The sequence below is a fragment of the Zingiber officinale genome, chromosome 9A, assembly GCF_018446385.1.
Source record: "Zingiber officinale cultivar Zhangliang chromosome 9A, Zo_v1.1, whole genome shotgun sequence".
NCBI lineage: Eukaryota > Viridiplantae > Streptophyta > Magnoliopsida > Zingiberales > Zingiberaceae > Zingiber > Zingiber officinale.
The window spans coordinates 314835-335983 of NC_056002.1; the positions used below are offsets into that span (position 1 = coordinate 314835).

Below are 21149 nucleotides of genomic sequence, written 5' to 3' on the forward strand. Positions count from 1 at the left end.
AATCCAGAATTCGAATTGTACTAAATTAAGTTGGCTCATATGCGAACACGACCTACGCATGTCATCGAATGTCAGACCAGTCGAGACAAATTTATACAAGTAAATAAACTAATGTTTTATCACATAAATCATTTTACTGCTTATTTAAGTGTGTAACGAATGCATAACGCAAGCTCTCCACTTATATTTTCCCTCACTCTTCTTTGTCGTGCATTTCTTACTCGACGGTGTACCCGTGATAATTGTACTCTTCTTTGCAGTTTACACTCAACATTGTAGAAATTAGCTCCCATTAATAGTATAAGATTATTTGCTTAGATCATTTCGATAAATAAATTAAATTTGATTTGATGTAATTTTAATTCGACTAATTTTTTAAAATCTCCTATAGATTATCCAACATAATATACATTTTGACTTAAATATAAATATTAATATTACTATAGTTTAAACGAGCATTCAGATTTATCATAAACTAGCTAAATTTAAAAGACTTCTTAGGCTGAAATGTAATACAAAATTAAAAACAAAAACAAAAACAAAAATGATTCAATCTTGAGCCAAGACGAATTAGATTATACAAATCACACGGACTAAATAAATTAGACTAATTAGTTTGATCAATTATATCATTGAAGACACTGGAGTCACTCGATTGACATAAGGGTTATATAAGTTAAGTCAACCAATCCGATTGTTCAATCGGGAATATTAACAAGCCTAACTAATAAAATGATCGAGTCTAGTTGGTCAGATTATAAAATGAAACACTTATATTTAAGGATGAGTATTTAGTTAATTTGATATTAATTTTATATAAATTTTTTTATTATTATTTTAAATAAATTTAGTTAATTAGGTGTTAATTGAAATAACTAATTCAGTTTTAGTAAATCTTTGATTTGATTCGATTAGTCAATACTAAATCGATTAATTTATGGACTGAATTAATCGAATACGCATCCCTATTTACATTTGACCAACTAGGTAATCACAACAAATAAATTGATTAAGCTAAGCAAAAGATAGATTGGTCAGATCAAATCAATTCATGCTGAGCTATAAGATGGGTTGTTGGGTTTGAAAAAAACAAAGAAAAAGATGGGTAATAACCAAAATAAACATTTTATAAGAGGATAATTTACCATCAAAAAATATTTTAAAACTTTTTTTATAAATTATATGTAAAATTAATTAAGCAACAATTACACCTTAAATTATGGTTTGATAGTTTTTAACAGTTCGATATTTAACCTTAATCGTATAAGACGATTATGGTTTACGGTTCGGAATTATCGGTTCGTAGTTTGTCACAGTTCATCACGATTTAAAATTATTATATTATAAAAAATAAAATTAACAATTTATAAAATTATTTATAGGAGAAGATTGATTTATAATTAATAAGAATAATTATATAGTAAAAAATATATTAATAAGTTATTAAATAATTAATTAACCTATTAAATTATTTATTCATAAATAATTATAAATTAACTAATAAATAAATACCTATAGAAAATTATTTATTAGTTATTAAATAATTAACTAACTCTAATAAAATTTTTAATAGTTATTGTTTAATTGGGTAGGATACTTATTTTTTATTTTGGATATCTCCTCAACAATCTCATTTTTAACATTAAAGCAAAAATCCGTCCAACTAAAACTACCAATTTTAATTGGCAATTTAACTATCGATGGGTTAAGGACCCATTGAACCGACCCGACGTTCGGCTCGGCGATCCGACTTGTTGACACGATTACGGGACGTAATTATGGACCGAGGTTGATTTTGACTATTTGACTGTTAAACCCTACACCCTCCCCACCCCTCTCTGTCCACCAACTATGGAATGACGACAGTACCCTCGCAGTTGCAGTCGTCGACTCCGCGGAGTACACCGCCGCCTCTGCAAAGTACACTGCCACCGCCTCCGCGCAGTACACTGCTGGTCGTGTCACTCCCACTGCTCTCATCGCTGGCTCACTGCTCCCGCCGTCATTTTCGCCATCTAGATTTTTTCTATTTTTCTGGAGATGCTTTAATTTGTCGCTCCCATTTAGATCTTTTCTATTTTTTTTTTGGAGATGCTTTGTCGCTTGCTTAGATATTTTCTATTTTTCTCAGGAAGACACTTCTTTCTAAGGTTTAGGGTTTCATCATCTTTTCTCACAAAGACTACTAGAACTATAAATATTAGATTTCAACCTGTCTACATGAATGATTGGCCACCCAATATAATTTAGTATAACACATATATAAGTGATAAAAAATTCTGTTAAATCGAATAAAATTCTAACGATTATTCAGACATTTATTTATTTTTTTGAAAAATCAATTAATTAGGCTAATTTGGTTTATATTTTGTTTTGAAATTTTTTATTCAGTTAAACTGAAAAAATTGAAATTTTAATCCGAATCAAATTTTTAGATCCTAAATTTTAGATCGAAATAAATTTTTATTAAATCAAATCAAATTTTTTAAAAAAATAATTTGTTTGATTTGGTTTTATAAAAAATTCAGTTCAATTTATTTGATTTTTTTTATTAAAAATCGGTTCGATTTGGATTGTTAAAAAAAAATAATTCAGCACAATTTAATTAATTTGATTTAGTTTAATTCAATTTTAAAAATTGAATACTCATCCTTATTTTTTAGATATTTTTTTTATTACTTTCATATGTATAGATTATGTAAAATAGGGACTAATATGATGTCAATTGATTTGTTAAAGCAAAACTATTAATTATTATGACTTTCATTATCCTCTTGCAATTTTAGAGTTTAGTTGGTAATTGTGTAATTTATTTTATCTCGATTTGTTTTGGCATGATAATTAAAATTTTAAAATAGCACGATTCATTATAATTTGTTAAAAAAAATAATACTAAATCCTGACCAAATAACATTAACTTTTATTAAAAACATGTGTCAAGATAAAATAACACACCTACCAAATATATGACATTACATGCGTCTACCAAATCATTTAAATTATAAATTGAAGACGAAACAAATTAGTTATCCTAGTTCTACAGAATAAATACTGAAACCATCATTTTTAACATCAACAAACGCAAAAATACCCAAAATGCGAGGCTCACAGCAATACAAATGGAGAAATCGAAAATGAGTAGAAGAGTAAAACCTACATGAATACTGATGGAAGCTCTTCCTTTGAACCATAGTTTTCATATCAACTCGCAAAAAAGGAAAAATTTTACAGATGCCAATGGATCTTATCTTTGTCTGCTCTGGCAGTAGACAACAAAGCTAGTAGAAAAAGAAAAGGTGCAGTTACATAGATGGAAGCAGAAGCAGAAATGAATCCGCGCCTACTATTTAAATCTACTTTTAGACATCTCCAATTGTTAAAATTTTGAGCTATTTTTAAAATATTAACATATCACATCAATATTATAAAAATTTTGAATGAGCTATTTTTAAAATTGATCCGGTGGTAAGAACGGGGGATCCTCGTTGACTGGAGGTCAACGACACGTGGAGGTCAATGGTCAAGAGGGTTAACCTCAGGGTCAGGCCGAGCGGATAGATGTCACGCCGAGCGAACTGACAGGCCAACCAAGCATCTGGCCGACCGGACATCCGGCAAGGGTCTCCCGGATCGGACGAAAGACAGTCCGACCAGGGGTCGGGTTTCCGATGCTCAAGGTAAAAGAGTCTATGGCCGGGCGGACAGGCCGCTCTGCCGAGCCGCAGAATAATAAGGCGCAATTCCATCCGAGCACACGAGCAGGGCTCCCCTGCTCGGGTTGAGGTATGTGCATTCCCGGAGGCCATGAGCGCCGGGCGGTTGGTCCGCTCAGTCCGGGAGTAGACCAGAGCGCTAAGAGATAAAAAGGACAACCGGTAACTTCATCCTTGAGACACCTGCCGCCGACAAACAGCACGGTCGGCGCCCGAAGAGGACAAAGTATCGTACGGTGGAAGTTTCCACCGTCACATCCGGGATATGCTCGGACGATTGCGGAATGACGTCAGACATGCTTTTCTGACACAACCCTACTGAGGTATGTTTGGGGAAGCATGCACGCATCGAGAAGCGTGCCCGTGCCTCCCCGGGGTCCTATATAAGGACCTCCAGACTTCGATGAAGGCATGCAATCTTGATCACTGTAGCCACAGTAACGTTACTCTGCTTCTTCGTTGCCTGACTTGAGCGTCGAAGGGTTATCGCCGGGAAACCCCTCGGCTCGGCTTCTTTGCAAGTTCGCCAGAGGTCCACCTCAACACAAAAGGACAGCGGAGAGCACCACATCCCCAGCGTCTGTCAACTCAGAGCTCGGACAGGATCAAAAATATTAACATATCACATCAATATTATAAAAATTCATTGAAACATTTATAATCGTTAAACCTTAAATGAGGTTTCTTTTTTTTTATAATTCTCTCCACATGTAGTTGCATGGCTCATGCATATTTAGAGCCGTCAATTTAGGTTAGGTCCATCGGGTTGGTCCACCCCACCAAACAATTTAAGCGGGTTGGGTTAGAATTTTATCAACCGAAGTCCGCCGTGGGCCGACCCCGCCTAGGCCCGCGACCCGCGTGGGTTGGCCCGCTTGGGCTTGAATTGGTCCGCGGTAGGGATGACAATTTTCCCCGCGGGTTTGGGGCCCCGCGGGGAAAACCCGAAATGGGGATGGGGATCCCCGATTTTTCGGGGATGGGGCGGGTTTGGGGCGGGTATGGGAATACTATCCCCATCCCCGAACCCGCCCCGAATATTATTATTATTAATAAATAATAATATAATTTTTTTAAAATATATTAATAATAGTGTTAATATTAATCTATTGGCTTCAAATAGGCAACAAGATCTGTGAGGTCTGTATGTACTTCATGATTTACCTGAGCTATTATTCGGAACCATGTCTTCTGTATTTCCCTGTTTGCCATTCTTGTAGGAAATCGAGCTGAATAAGACTAGCTGGAATGCACTGTTTGAACCTTACCTTTTCTTTGAGACATACAAAAATTATCTCCAGGTTAACATTGTTGCTGTCGATAGATCATGGAGATGGGGCGGGGATGGGGAATCCCCGAACCCGTGGGTTCGGGTTCGGGGAATCCCCGAACCCGAAAAAATGAAAACGGGGCGGGGATGGGAATGATAAATCCGCCCCGCCCCGCCCCATTGCCATCCCTAGTCCGCGGGTTGAAAAACACATGTAAGCTAAGTTTTAGACCAATTTATTATCTTTCTTTGTTATAATTTTGAAATAAAAATAGTATTTTTCATCCAACATAAGTACTTTCATTTATATTTAAAATACATGTTTATGTATACATTTAACTGTAGAAAACTTTTTCGAAGTAAAATGTTGAAGATATGAAATATTTTTAAATTTTTTTAAAAATTTTTGATGGGCCCGCAGGTTGGCCCGCCAAATCCATAACCTGCCTTAGAATGAGTTGGGTTGAAAATTAACCAACCCGTCAAGTTGGCGGGTTGGCCCGCCCCACCCCGCCAAATGATTAGCCCGCCACAAGTTGGCCCGTCTGACAGCTCTATACATATTATGTCAATTTCAATACAAATTTATTATTCTCTCCACGATTAAAAAAAACCTGCATGTAATTTTTTCATTTAATATCTTTATATAATTTTCATTTGATATTTTAATTAATTATAATCTTTAATTTAATTTATTTATAATTAGCAATTAATTAATTAATTAATGTACAATTTTTATTTAATATAATTTATCATTTTATTTAATATTTAATTATTTTATAAATTTAATTTAATTATAATCATTTGTATATTTTTTTAACTTATCTCAAATATATTTATTTTTAAAAGAAAAAAAATATAATTTTAATTATTACTAACTATTTATAAACTGAAACATTATAATTTATTCATAAAATAATTTATTTTAAATTATTTAAAATTGATCAATCATGTACATTAATTATTGACTCCACCTTTAAAAGAAAAAATAAATTTAAAAACTCAAATCTGCTCTTAAATTAAAAATCTCAAACCTCACCTACACAATCATAAAAACTTTTTTAATAAAATTTTTAAATTTTACAAACTTTTGACAAAACTTACATTAAAGTTCTTAGAACCTCCATAGTCGCCTCTTCACTCAGTCTTTCTTCCTGATCCGGTTGTGTAAGGGGCAGAAAAGGAGATAGGAGAAAGTAGAGGGGCATTTAGGTCTTTTAGGGGGAAGCTAGGGCTTTGAAAGGGAAAAAAGGCTCGGGTTTGAGGGGGGAGGGAGGCGGCGGTAGAGATGAGGGAGAGAAAGAAGAGGCCGCCGCCAGCAGAGATGAAGGGAGGTCTTCTTCCTCCCCATCGGGTACTGTTCGCGGGGCCATCGCCGGCCGCCACCGCCTAGCCTCTTCTCCTCCTCGCGTTGCCGGCTTTCAGCTTCCCTCGCCTGTAGAGATCTTCGGCCGCTGCTTCCCATCTCACGCACAACCTCCATGTGACGTCGCCTCCGCCGCCGGCGGGCCTCCTGTCGCCATTTCCACACGCTACAGCCACTTCCGGCGGACGCCGTAGTTAGCAGGCGTCGCCGACTTCGAGTCCAGCGGGCGAAGCCGCCTCAGGCAGACACCAAGGCTTCCTTTAGAGGCTTCCAGCGCCTCCCGCCGCCCGTCCAGCGAGTCTCGACGCCTCTCCCATACTGCCGGCAGCGAATGTCTCCGCCGGCCGCGACTTCCGGTGGCGGTCAGCGCCTCCCGCCGGCCATGTGCCTCCTCCAGAGGCTGCCGTTATCGGCATCTCATGCCTCGACCGCCGATTCCGACGGCGGTACAGCCGCTGTCCTTGCCGCGTGCGGCACAGATCTGATCCAGTGCAGTGTTTCCGGCCATCGAGCCGTGTGGTGTTTCGTTATTCGGATTGTTATCATGTAGTCGGACCGTGCTCCGTCCTGCGGATCTATATCGCGTCCGGCTTCGAGCTACTGGAGCCAGCTACGCGTTTGGTGGACATTTATCTACTATTCGGGATCGCGACGACTCCGTCAGCTCACTGATCCATCCCAGGGCGCCCCCCTGGGCCAGGGTACGTTCTCGTACTTGATATCTGTTTATTTTACTACTATTCTGTTATTATCTGGATACTCATACATTTGTGGGATTCGCCTCGAGCACCGAGGTACCAGAGACCGGGGGGAACCCGGTCGCTGGATACAGGTACAGTTGACCGGAGGAGGACTTCTGACGATCTGGTCAACGCAGCGGACAGCTCACCCCCGGGTCATGAGGATGCGGTCCACATTCCAGACACGTCAAAATGGCGCCGTCTGTGGGAACGCGCCTGATCTGGAACGTGAAGATGGATGACGCCGGATAGTTCTGCCATCCTCATGATCACGGTCAATTTTTCTGGTATTTATCCTGTCAGTTATATGATCTGTATTAGTCCCGAAAGCCCCCAAGCCGATCGGCCGGGTATATGGTATTCGAGCCCAGCGCTCGATGTGAAGACCCGAGCCGTTCGGCCGGGTATATGGTATCCGAGCCCAGCGCTCGATGTGAAGGCCCGAGCCGTTCGGCCGGGTATATGGTATCCGAGCCCAGCGCTCGATGTGAAGGCCCGAGCCGTTCGGCCGGGTATATGGTACTCGAGTCCAGCGGGCGAAGCCGCCTCAGGCAGACGCCAAGGCTTCCTTTAGAGGCTTCCAGCGCCTCCGCGCGCACAGCAGCTCCCTCGCCGGCAGCCTCTACACGCAGAGCAGCCCTCCTCAGGCACTTACCGGCAGTCCTGGTGCCGACTTTGCCTAGTGTTCCGGCCTACGCGCCGTTGTCACATTCCGGCCTGCGAGCCGATGTCGTACGCCGGTCGTGTCGCCGTTGTATTCCGATTGTGTGTCACCTTTCAGATTCATGCCACATTCGGCTCCGCGTTGTCACCTCCGGACCCAGCTCCTCTTCGGTCGGTTCAGAGACATCCGATAAAATTGGAACGATACAGAGAAGATTAGCAAGGCCCCCGAGCCGATCGGCCGGGAGGTTTATATCCGAGCCACAGGCTCGAAGACGAAGGCCCCCGAGCCGATCGGCCGGGAGGTTTATATCCGAGCCACAGGCTCGGAGACGAAGGCCCCCGAGCCGATCGGCCGGGAGGTTTATATCCGAGCCACGGGCTCGAGGCGAAGCCCTCGGCCGATCGGTAGAGGTTTATATCGAGCCACGGGCTCGAGGCGACCCTCGAGCCGATCGGTAGAGGTTTATATCGAGCCACGGGCTCGAGGCGAAGGCCCTCGGCCGATCGGTAGAGGTTTATATCGAGCCAAAGGCTCGAAGATGAAGAACCCGAGCCGTTCGGCGGAGGTTTATATCCGAGCCAAAGGCTCAAGGCCCGAAGCGCTCGGCTAGGAGGTTTATATCCGAGCCAAAGGCTCGAGAGAAGGCCCCGGGCCGTTCGGGAGGTTTATATCGAGCCACGGGCTCGGCGGGGAGGTTTATATCCGAGCCACGGGCTCGAAGACGAAGGCCCTCGAGCCGATCGGCCGAGAGGTTTATATCCGAGCCACGGGCTCGAAGACGAAGGCCCTCGAGCCGATCGGCCGAGAGGTTTATATCCGAGCCAAAGGCTCGAAGACGAAGGCCCCCGAGCCGTTCGGCCGGGAGGTTTATATCCGAGCCAAAGGCTCAAAGCCGAAGGCCCCCGAGCCGTTCGGCCGGGAGGTTTATATCCGAGCCAAAGGCTCGAAGACGAAGGCCCCCGAGCCGTTCGGCCGGGAGGTTTATATCCGAGCCAAAGGCTCGAAGACGAAGGCCCCCGAGCCGTTCGGCCGGGAGGTTTATATCCGAGCCAAAGGCTCGAAGACGAAGGCCCCCGAGCCGTTCGGCCGGGAGGTTTATATCCGAGCCACAGGCTCGGAGACGAAGGCCCCCGAGCCGATCGGCCGGGAGGTTTATATCCGAGCCACGGGCTCGAAGACGAAGGCCCTCGAGCCGATCGGCCGAGAGGTTTATATCCGAGCCACGGGCTCGAAGACGAAGGCCCTCGAGCCGATCGGCCGAGAGGTTTATATCCGAGCCACGGGCTCGAAGACGAAGGCCCTCGAGCCGATCGGCCGAGAGGTTTATATCCGAGCCAAAGGCTCGAAGATGAAGGCCCCCGAGCCGTTCGGCCGGGAGGTTTATATCCGAGCCAAAGGCTCAAAGCCGAAGGCCCCCGAGCCGTTCGGCCGGGAGGTTTATATCCGAGCCAAAGGCTCGAAGACGAAGGCCCCCGAGCAAGACGAAGGCCCCCGAGCCGATCGGCCGGGAGGTTTATATCCGAGCCACGGGCTCGAAGACGAAGGCCCTCGAGCCGATCGGCCGAGAGGTTTATATCCAAGCCACGGGCTCGAAGACGAAGGCCGTCGAGCCGATCGGCCGAGAGGTTTATATCCGAGCCAAAGGCTCGAAGACGAAGGCCCCCGAGCCGTTCGGCCGGGAGGTTTATATCCGAGCCAAAGGCTTAAAGCCGAAGGCCCCCGAGCCGTTCGGCCGGGAGGTTTATATCCGAGCCAAAGGCTCGAAGACGAAGGCCCCCGAGCCGTTCGGCCGGGAGGTTTATATCCGAGCCAAAGGCTCGAAGCCGAAGGCCCCCGAGCCATTCGGCCGGGAGGTTTATATCCGAGCCAAAGGCTCCAAGCCGAAGGCCCCCGAGCCGTTCGGCCGGGAGGTTTATATCCGAGCCAAAGGCTCAAAGCCGAAGGCCCCCGAGCCGTTCGGCCGGGAGGTTTATATCCGAGCCAAAGGCTCGAAGACGAAGGCCCCCGAGCCGTTCGGCCGGGAGGTTTATATCCGAGCCACGGGCTCGAAGCCGAAGGCCCCCGAGCCGTTCGGCCGGGAGGTTTATATCCGAGCCACGGGCTCGATGCCGAAGGCCCCCGAGCCGTTCGGCCGGGAGGTTTATATCCGAGCCACGGGCTCGATGCCGAAGGCCCCCGAGCCGTTCGGCCGGGAGGTTTATATCCGAGCCACGGGCTCGAAGCCGAAGGCCCCCGAGCCGATCGGCCGGGAGGTTTATATCCGAGTCACAGGCTCGAGGACGAAGGCCTGAGCTGCTCGGCCAGGTACATTTTAGCTGAGTACTACCTTAGGGAGCGAAGGCCTGAGCCGCTCGGCCAGGTACATTTTAGCTGAGTACTACCTCAGGGAGCGAAGGCCTGAGCTGCTCGGCCAGGTACATTTTAGCTGAGTACTACCTCAGGAAGCGAAGGCCTGAGCCGCTCGGCCAGGTACATTTTAGCTGAGTACTACCTCAGGGAGCAAAGGCCTGAGCCGTTCGGCCAGGTACATTATAGCTGAGTACTACCTCAAGGAGCGAAGGCCTGAGCCGCTCGGCCAGGTACATTTTAGCCAAGACTACCTCGGGGAGGATTATATAAGGGCCAAGCGCTCGACGACGAAGGCCCGAGCCGTTCGGCCGGGTGTGTAGTCTCACTTGGAGACCGACGAGCACCGTCGTTAAAAATCGAGAGTCGGGCCGGCGACTATAAACCTCCCGGGCGACCGACCAAGAGTTGGGACGCAGTCGGGCCGGCGACTATAAACCTCCCGGGCTGAAGACCTCTGCACGGACCAGCATATCATATATTCTATCTCCCCTGTTCAGGGTCGAGTTATCACCGAAGGCCCCTAGCTGATCGGCCGGGAGGTTTATATCCGAGCCACAGGCTCGAAGAGGTTTATATCCGAGCCACAGGCTCGAAGAGGTTTATATTCGAGCCACAGGCTTGAAGAGGTTTATATCCGAGCCACAGGCTCGAAGCCGAAGGCCCCCGAGCCGTTCGACCGGGAGGACCAGTATATCATACATCTATCTCCCCCGTTCGGGGTCGAGCAGTCCTCGCGGCCCAGCATCTATTTGACCGATCGACGTCACCACGGTCGCACGAGCAGTCCTCGCGGCCCAGCATCTATTTGACCGATTGACGTCACCACGGTCGCACGAGCAGTCCTCGCGGCCCAGCATCTATTTGACCGATCGACGTCACCACGGTCGCACGCGCGGCATCTATACATCCGATCGGCAGCATTACGACCGTTCGGGGTCGAGCAGTCCTCGCGGCCCAGCATCTATTTGACCGATCGACGTCACCACGGTCGCACGAGCGGCATCGTCCGCCCAGCATCTATTTGACCGATCGACGTCACCACGGTCGCACGAGCGGCATCGTCCGCCCAGCATCTATCCATCCGATCGACAGCACTTCGATCGTCCGGTCGGTATTTTCGCGGCTGCGCACTTGGCATTGGTCCAGTTTCCGACTTAGTTTGCTCGGTATCGTGACCATCTCCTGCGACACCATTATTATCGCGACCGCTCGAGGGACATTATATTATTGGTTCAGCGTTTTGGCTTTGACATCGAGAGTGGTTCAATTCTTTGCAATAGACTGTCCAGTCAGTCGGACTCACGCCTCCTTCGACTAGACTTGAAGGGGAGGCTTGTGATCCGGTTGTGTAAGGGGCAGAAAAGGAGATAGGAGAAAGTAGAGGGGCATTTAGGTCTTTTAGGGGGAAGCGAGGGCTTTGAAAGGGAAAAAAGGCTCGGGTTTGAGGGGGGAGGGAGGCGGCGGTAGAGATGAGGGAGAGAAAGAAGAGGTCGCCGCCAGCAGAGATGAAGGGAGGTCTTCTTCCTCCCCATCGGGTACTGTTCGCCGGGGCCATCGCCGGCCGCCACCGCCTAGCCTCTTCTCCTCCTCGCGTTGCCGGCTTTCAGCTTCCCTCGCCTGTAGAGATCTTCGGCCGCTGCTTCCCATCTCACGCACAACCTCCATGTGACGTCGCCTCCGCCGCCGGCGGGCCTCCTGTCGCCATCTCCACACGCTACAGCCACTTCCGGCGGACGCCGTAGTTAGCAGGCGTCGCCGACTTCGAGTCCAGCGGGCGAAGCCGCCTCAGGCAGACGCCAAGGCTTCCTTTAGAGGCTTCCAGCGCCTCCCGCCGCCCGTCCAGCGAGTCTCGACGCCTCTCCCATACTGCCGGCAGCGAATGTCTCCGCCGGCCGCGACTTCCGGTGGCGGTCAGCGCCTCCCGCCGGCCATGTGCCTCCTCCAGAGGCTGCCGTTACCGGCATCTCATGCTGTAGCCACTGCCGCAGCCGTCTTTGGCGGCCAGCACCTCCGGTTTCTCGACCGCCGATTCCGACGGCGGTACAGCCGCTGTCCTTGCCGCGTGCGGCACAGATCTGATCCAGTGCAGTGTTTCCGGCCATCGAGCCGTGTGGTGTTTCGTTATTCGGATTGTTATCATGTAGTCGGACCGTGCTCCGTCCTGCGGATCTATATCGCGTCCGGCTTCGAGCTACTGGAGCCAGCTACGCGTTTGGTGGACATTTATCTACTATTCGGGATCGCGACGACTCCGTCAGCTCACTGATCCATCCGAGGGCGCCCCCCTGGGCCAGGGTACGTTCTCGTACTCGATATCTATTTATTTTACTACTATTCTGTTATTATCTGGATACTCATACATTTGTGAGATTCGCCTCGAGCACCGAGGTACCAGAGACCGGGGGGAACCCGGTCGCTGGATACAGGTACAGTTGACCGGAGGAGGACTTCTGACGATCTGGTCAACGCAGCGGACAGCTCACCCCCGGGTCATGAGGATGCAGTCCACATTCCAGACACGTCACACCGGCAGGTTCATCTTCTCAGCTTCCAGACAGGATCACTTCCATCAATCCTGCTACCAACAAGCCACTCCTTATCTCATAGTGGACTATAGCTTATGATAACTCTCCTTATATCCGTCTATGACTCTAAGATATATTAGAGTAAATACCATGCCCTACAAACTATTAGGGCACTTGTATTAATAACTAACGTTCCTAGTACACCGTTCATATAAAGTTAAACGGTAAGTTCCGATAGTCAAATCTAACATGCTAGAAAATGAATTTAAAATGTTTAATTAATACATATCATTTTAAAAATATAATTAATCATTAATATAGAGAAATATTTTTTTTACAAATTAAATATAAAAATATATAGAAGAAGATATAATTTATTCATAAAATATGAATTTTAAAAATTAAGGAAAAATCCATTCTTACAAGATTCTAACCATTTAGTCCTAAGTTAAATACACCATCAATTCGCACAATTTTTTTAAACAAATAAAATGAAATAATTAATCATTGGTCACATATATAATTCTTGAACCTGGAGCTAGTCACATTTACATCTTGGTCGAAAATTAATTTGTAATCGAATTCCTTTTCTTTCATTTATGGACCAACTCCACGTCAGCTGGAATTACAAACGTCGTATCGTACTGGGATCCACTTTCCTCGAATCACGAGTTGACAGCTAAGCAATTGTGTAACGGGCAGCTGTTTCCCACCGCCGGTCATCTCCGTCTCTAGCACCTACCTTGGCGATTGCGGAAGCGACACCGCCCGCCGCTGCCGTCGCCACGAGCGGTCGAGCTTCCCCTCGAGCGTCCGCAGCGCGTGCCATGTCGCATCGCCCTCCGCCATCGGATGGCGGAACAGCAGAGCTCGCCGCAACGCCGGGTCCCACAGGTTGCGCTGGATCGTCGACAGGTTGGTGGCCGCCACGTGGTTCAGCAGCTCCTCCAGCCTCCCTATGTCGGCCTCCGCCAGGGACAGAGAGATCTCCGTCCACCGCACCGCCTCCGGGAACGGCAGTCGAATGCCGTCCGCGATGACCACCGGCACGCAGCCGAGCGCCACAGCCTCCACCAGCCGTGGGCTCCAAGGCGCCCACCCCAGCGGGCACAGGCAGAACACAGATCGCGCCATCTCCGTTCGGTACCCGTCGAACCGCTTTCGCCGCAGGTAAAACTTTCGATTCCCGGCATACCGCCGCCATATCTCCGTCCGCACTCTCCTGCACAAGTAACCCGCAACATGTTCGATGAAATAACCCAACCAAATCCCGTCCCAATCTTATCTTCGGGAGGCTTACTTGCTGTAGAAGCGGCCGCTGATGTTCTTAGGGTGGACTTCCATCTTACCGCGGAAGAACGCAAAGATGTCGCGCTTCGTCTTCTCCGGCGCCGGCCACTGCTCTTCGATATCCGGTTTGATGTACGGCGGAATCAAAACGTGCTCTGCTCGCTGGCAAGGGTGCGGCGAACTCACGCCGAAGGTTTGCAGGATGATCGATTCCTGCATGAAATCCGGTATTCCATCCGCAATTGCCGCATCTTCCTGCGTCCATTTTGATTTTCTTCATTTTCCAGCAAAAAAAATCGAAATTTGATGGTTTTCAAGGTAAAATTATCAATTTTGAATAGCAAAGATAGGTCAGGGGGGAGATCAGAGGAATCACCATGGCGTGGAAGCAGGCGCCGAAGTCATGAGAGGCGACGAAGAAGTGGTCGCGGCCGCGGGAGCGGTTCCAGAAGGGGAACTCGGTTGAGAGGAAGCGGACAGCGGAGGCGAGAAGGGGACGAGCGTGGTGGAGTGAAGGGAGGCCGGTGGGGGTGCTGAAATTGCAGGAGACGTACACGGGGACGAAGAAGAGGTCGGCCTCGTTTGGATCCAACACCCGGCCGGCGAAATCCACCAGCGCCTCGTGCACCGCTACCTCCGCCGCGAACAGGTGGCTACCGCATCTCGCGTTGGACATCAACCAGACACGGTTAAAGCTCGGCGGCAGCTCGTACACGTAAATCTTAAGGGAAGGCGAAAAGGATGAAATTCGGGGGGCTTCGCCGAGTGCTCGAGGCGCATTATTGAGAGAGAGGGTGGTTCTGAGCGGCAGCGGCTGGAGCGAGGCGGATGCGTCGGCAGCCGCGGAGGAGGAGGAGGAGGTGGTGGAGGAGGAGGAGGAGGTTGTGGTGGTCGTGGTGGACACGAATAGGAAAACAGTGACAACCGTCCAAAGAAGCCATTTTTGGTAATCATGCTGGTGGCGCCCGGGCTGAGCTCGCCGGGAGAGCAACTTCATGTGGCGGGAGGAGGCGGAGCGAGAGATTGGCTTGAGCTCCGGCATGGCATGAGGATTCGGAGGTGGAGTGAGATCGAAGGAAAGGGATGGGAAAAAATTTATCAAAAAGATTGGATTTTAGTGCTTCGAAAGAGAGGGCTGTGTTGTCATTTTGTGGCTGTCGAACTCGAATCTGTATTCTGTCACTTTTTAATCAAGGTTAATTATGGCTAAATCTAGTTAACTAGATTCAAAGATTTTAGCTATTGCCGGTTATTGGTTAAATGGCTAAATCTAGATTAAAAGGCCTAAATCTATAACGGATCTAACTACCTGTTTGATTTAATTGGTTTGCAGTTGGTTTAGCACGGGATTAGGATTGGTGAGGAATGTTTATTTAAAAACAATTCCTAATATTTCATTTTGTTAAATTTTTTTATCATTACATAGAATAGCGAAGAATATTTTGATAGATTTGGTAACGAAAGAATAGAATGATATTAAAAGATAATATTTGAATTATAAATTTATAAATAATAATTTAAAAATAATTTTTAGATTTAATTCATATAATTAGTAAGTATTAAATCTATACTCAATTGTCCGTTTGACTTGAACCGGATTCGGATTCTTCTCTCGAATCGGGTCGGATGTTACCGGCGTCATCTTCCTACGTCGTCGCCCAATCTCGCTATCTCCCGATTCCTCCTTAGGCCATGGCTTTGCTCTTCCCAGCCGTTCCACTCTTCTCCTCCTTCCCCTCTTCCTCGGCCTCCTCGAAACCCTCGCTCCCCCTCATCTCCTTCCTCCGCCGCCGTTCCATCAGCGCTCTCCTCCCTATCGCTGCCTCCCGCAGTGCGGACCAGTTCGATCCTTCGCCCTCCGACAACGACCCCCCGGAGGTACCCGAAGACTCCTCCCACGGGGTCTCCCGCTTCAGCCAGTTCGAGCGTCAGGTGTCCCGCGCCCGCCGCCGCCAGGACGAGCAGTTTAAGAAGGACCTGCCAGTTTTTCTCCAGGCGCTTGCCGACGAGGAGGACCCGCCCCTTCTTCCCGGAGACTCCTCTTCCTCTGGGGACGACCTCTTTGGCGACATTGATCGAGCCATCGCCCTCAAGCGCCAGGAGTTCGTCAAGCAGGGACTTTTGCCGCCGAATCCCTCGAAAAATCAGTCGCCACCGCCTTCGGATGAGGCCCTTGAGGGCATCGAAGAGCTTGCTCCCGAGGAGGTCGTCGACCTCGAGGAGATCCAAGAGCTCCAAGGCCTCACTATCATCTCGGACGGCGAGGAGGATCAATCCGATGAGGAAAACCCTTTCGATTCCCCCGACGGTGAGGTTGCTGAACAAGGATCCAATGGGGCAGCCTCGGAGTCCTTGTTTGATCTTGATGTGGATGCCTTCGGGAGAACTCCTGCCCGAATTTTTGAACCCAAGTTCAAGATGACCCTTGCAGAGCTCCTGGATGAGAGTCCAGTAGTGCCGATTTCAGTCTATGGTGATTTGGAGATCTCAATCTCTGGGATACAACACGATCCAAAGGAAGTTACTGTGGGCGATCTCTTCGTGTGCTGCAATAGTTCCAAGATGGACGGGCATGACTACCTCACTGAGGCTGATAAACGAGGAGCAGTAGCATTGGTTGCTGATGAGGAGATAAACATTGAAGAGACCTTAGGATGTAAAGCTCTGGTCATCGTGGAGGACACCAGCACAGTGCTTCGCATCCTTGCTGCCTCATTTTACAGGCGCCCTTCGAATAGCATGTCTGTCATTGGGGTCGGAGGAACACACGGTAAAGCCACGACTTCTCACTTGGTTAAGGCAATGTATGATGCTATGGGATTGAGGACGGGGATGTTAGGCACACTTGGGTGTTATGTTCATGGTGAGAACAGATTGGATGATCCTAACGCAATAACTGATGCGGTAGTGACACAGAAAATGATGGCAAAGATGGTGCACAACGGGACTGAGGCAGTTGTTATGGAGGTTCCTGCTGACGGTTTGGCTGTTAAAAGGTATGATGAGATTGACTTTGATATTGCAGTCTTTACAAATTTGACAAGTGAACACCCTGAATTTGTTGGGAACGAGGAAGAGTATAGGAATGCTCAAGGAAAATTGTTTGCAATGATGGTTGACCCTGAGAGGCATCGGAAAGTTGTGAACATCGATGACCCAAACACTCCTTATTTTGTTGCACAGGGGAATCCTGAAGTTCCTTTTGTGACTTACTCCTTGGAGAATAAGAATGCTGATGTTCACACTTTGAAGTTTGAGCTTTCATTGTTTGAGACGCAGGTGTTGGTGCAAACACCCAATGGAATATTGGAGATCTCTTCTGGATTACTGGGGAGGCACAACATCTATAACATTCTTGCAGCAGTTTCAGTTGGAATAGCTGTAGGAGCACCATTGGAGGACATTGTGAGGGGAATTGAGGAAGTTGATGCAGTTCCCGGTAGGTGTGAGCTTATAGACGAGGAGCAAGCATTTGGAGTAGTTGTAGACCATGCAAAGACACCTGAGGCTCTGTCCAGACTTTTGGATGCTGTTAGAGAGCTTGGCCCTCGTAGAATTATCACTGGTATGCTATTTTCCTTTTCCATGTACATAAATATCTTTTGCTTCTTATTCTCTTTTATCTTCAGTTCTCATTCAACTGGTTTTTATTTCTATTTTGACCATAATTTCCTTGAAGTTTACACATCATGCTGCCTGAACTGTTACTTAATACCTTGATTTTTAATGCTTTGTCAGATAAGTGAAGATTACAGCATGAAATTCATTGACCTTTTGAAAGTAGTCTAGTTTCTAGTGTAGGTCGCAATAGCTAAAGTGATCTTCTTATCACAGAATCAAGATTGGATAGACTACCATTCTGGCTTACTAAATCTACTATTCTAAATAGAAGAATATATCTTTGGTAGCAGAAATCTTTCTCACCGCAGAAGTCCTTTTTGCAGTCATTGGATGTGAAGGTGAGCAAGAGAGAGGCAAGAGACCTCTGATGACAAAGATTGCAACCGACAAAAGTGATGTGGTTATGTTGACATCTGACAATCCGAGAAATGAAGATACATGTGTGTACTCTCCTCGGTCTAAGCTTATGATCTTTCTGTCAACCTTGTTTATATTCTGTCGTTGAAGCTCTTTGAATTGGTTGGGGCCACTTTCCTGTAATACTGAGATGGATTTTTTTTTTTTCATTTATCTAGTGGACATCTTGGATGACATGTTGGCCGGTGTTGGGTGGACTATGCAAGATTATTTGAAATATGGTGAAAATGATTACTATCCACCCTTGTCAAATGGCCATAGGCTTTTCTTACACGACATCAGAAGAGTTGCTGTGCGCTGTGCTGTAGCAATGGGCGAGGAAGGTGATGTAGTTGTAAGTTCACAGTAGTTCTTTTGCGTATTCACTATCAGTACTTATTTTTTGTTCTATTTTTTTTTGTATTTTTTCTATATTGCTTAAGTGGTAGCTGGTAAAGAATAATTTGCGTCATCCACCATGACTCATGATGATAAATTGCCTGGCTGGATTAGGTGGGAAGTAATAAGGTTAACAAATAAGAAGAATGCAGTAACAAACTGCTCCTAGTGTGCTTCTTTTAATGCCAATTCAATACCTGCCTTTCCTGAAAACTTGAAAGGGTCTAGTTCAGTATTTTGTGCAATAAAATTTTAGTTAGTCAATGTGTTATGAATCAGATTAGTACCAAAACAATCACATCAGGCTATGTTACATTTGTATGGGCCGGTTATATGGTTCTTCCATTAAAGTAATAATGTTATATCATTAGTAATAGTAATATTCAGTTCTTTTCTTTTTTTACTGACTCCAACTAGAGTTTCACTTCTTAAACCATTTTTAATTATGATAACAGTTGTTGTTTATATATATATATATATTTCTTTTGATATATCTTTGAAATAATCAATGATGAAATGCAGTAATGAAGATTAGTACATCTGTGTATAAGTTTGAGAAATGTATATTAATAGTTCTGCTAAATTATTATTTAAATGAGGTAAAGTAAACTACCATCATTTTATCATTACTGCAATCGTACTTTGGTAGTCCTAACTATTTGGCATCATCTAGATAGATCTAAATAAATATGTCCTGTTCTCTGTTTACTTTTTATTTAGTTCAATTATCTTTCTGTCATTTTACACACCACATCCTTGAGGATGCTAGTCAATTCAGGTTGTTGCTGGCAAAGGCCATGAGACATATCAAATTGAAGGCGACAAGAAGGAATTTTTAGATGATAGGGAAGATTGCAGAGAAGCATTGCAGTATGTTGATGAGCTGCACCAAGCTGGAATAGACACAAGTGAATTCCCATGGAGGTAAGAACAGAAGAATTTGCCTTTAGATGCCTTGGCAATGGGAAGATCTCTCCATAAGGCTGGGTTTGGCATTGCATTTGCATTTCAAAAGTAGAAGATGTCCTTTGACCTGAAGTAGATTGTATAAAAGCATCTCAAAATATTCGCTAGTTTGCATCTCCAAATAGCTTCACGAAGCAATTTTATCACCTACACTCTTTCTTATTTGCCTTGATTTGTTCTTACTTGCCACAGATTACCAGAGAGTCACTGAAGGTTTGCTGGCGAACTAGCTGTACAATTGAAAAAGCTGCTAATTTGTGATCATTAAGACAGTTAGAGCATGTTGTGAAAGAACACTTTTGTCCATCAAGAAAGATTAACAGGTGTGCTCATGCCATTAAAGCTACAAACTGTAGAATGAGGTGAATCTGAAATAGTTCTTACATTTCCTATAAGACTGTTTTTTAAGGATTAAATACATGTTCAAGCATTTGGAATTGGATAACTTTTGGCTTGGAATTAGTTTCTTTGTACATATTATTTAAAACTATGAAATTTCTTCCAACCTAAACAAACCTGAAGAATGTGCCCTATATTTGTAGGATTGTGCATCCTATTATTATATCTTATGGTTCGTCTGGTCAGTTGGAATGGAACTACTAGTTGCTTTACTTATGGCTATTCTATATTTTGAATAGGTTCACTGTGTCTTAGACTACATTGATGTATTTAATCCATAACAAATAGCTATTCTGTCATCTATAAATCTATTCGAAAATGGTTGTTGCTTATTTATTCTAGGTATTCTTACTCCATTCAACTTGCCTATACTATGAACGAGCACTGCAAGTTGTTCGGTAGATAAATATTTGCCATTCAATTATTTTTGGTAAAACAAAATTTCAATAAAATAATCAAGATATAACTAAATATATCATATTTATAAAAATTGAATGGAAAAAAATATATTCGGTAGCTTTCTAGTGATCACATGCATATCAAATATCTATAGAATATGGGAAGTTGTTCTAAAACTAGCAGGATAATTTTTTATAAGATATATAATTAATTTGGAAGTCGACGTGGGCTCGTTGGTCAACGCGGTCTTGTTAGTCACGCGTGCTCGTTAATCAACCATCGAACAATCAAAAGAGAATCTAAGGAACTGGTCTAGGTCTAACATTATGATTTCAACCTGTCAGTACAATTGTACAAAATGCTAAGATTATTAGTAAAGTTAACAACATTGGGTAATAATAGGATTTATCAAAAATATAATTATAGAGAAAGTTTAACAATTGAAAACAACAAAAAAATAATATGAATTAATTTATTTATAAATATAATTTATTTTAAAATGTTAATAATAATTTAATTATTTTTATATTTAAACTTTTTATTGATCTTACATAATTAATGTGAGATAAACTATTGATAATTAAACATGTAATGACTTATGAGAAAATTAAATAATAATTTATTGAACAACGTATATAGTTTTTAACAGTACAAAAAAAATGCTTATCCCACTTTTCGTATTTACTAAATCACTTAGTCAATTTTAAAAACTCACAATTCTCATTCTACGCTATGAAATTTATGTCTAAAGGTATGATTACATCCCATATAATATAATAAATTTAATTTGAAGTGTTTTTGATATGTCTATATTATCAATGTGTTTTGATGGCTTTAGTAATATGATAATCATTTAAAACAAAAATTATTATACTTTTGAGAGTCTCCAAAATATAATCATGCCCTCATATCCACAATCTAGATTGAGAAAAATGAGTTTTTAAAATTTTCACAATCTCAATATAATTTGATACCAACTCGTTAGAATGTCTAGATTTATCATACTTATCAACACCTCCAAAGTATTCTTAGGATTTTGTTAGTTCAAA

At 45.0% G+C, this 21149-nt stretch overlaps 2 protein-coding genes and 1 pseudogene across 3 annotated transcripts; 2 read left to right on the top strand and 1 right to left on the bottom strand.

Annotated features, from left to right (window-relative positions):
* Positions 1-7923: 7923 nt before the first annotated feature.
* Positions 7924-7981, top strand: LOC122022208 (annotated as a pseudogene).
* A 5141-nt stretch (positions 7982-13122) lies between these two features.
* On the bottom strand, positions 13123-15030 carry LOC122018979 (probable glucuronosyltransferase Os03g0107900). The gene is made up of 3 exons (XM_042576483.1): positions 14297-15030; positions 13931-14175; positions 13123-13852 (listed from the first exon to the last, which is right to left on the bottom strand). Exons 1-3 carry the CDS (start codon positions 14960-14962, stop codon positions 13369-13371), a joined length of 1395 nt encoding a protein of 464 aa, XP_042432417.1. The 5' UTR covers positions 14963-15030; the 3' UTR covers positions 13123-13368.
* Positions 15031-15578: 548 nt separating this feature from the next.
* On the top strand, positions 15579-19866 carry LOC122018978 (UDP-N-acetylmuramoyl-L-alanyl-D-glutamate--2,6-diaminopimelate ligase MurE homolog, chloroplastic-like). 2 transcript variants are annotated; one of them, XR_006121965.1, is made up of 5 exons: positions 15579-17485; positions 17865-17981; positions 18117-18281; positions 19115-19260; positions 19495-19866. XR_006121965.1 is itself a non-coding variant. In XM_042576482.1 (5 exons), the coding sequence occupies exons 1-5, from the start codon at positions 15613-15615 to the stop codon at positions 19511-19513; spliced, it is 2331 nt and encodes a 776-aa protein (XP_042432416.1). In that variant the 5' UTR covers positions 15580-15612; the 3' UTR covers positions 19514-19866. The 2 variants fall into 2 exon arrangements, 1 of the variants encoding a protein (XP_042432416.1); XM_042576482.1 differs by having other exon boundaries at positions 15580-17485; positions 18117-18292.
* The last annotated feature ends 1283 nt before the right edge of the window (positions 19867-21149 follow it).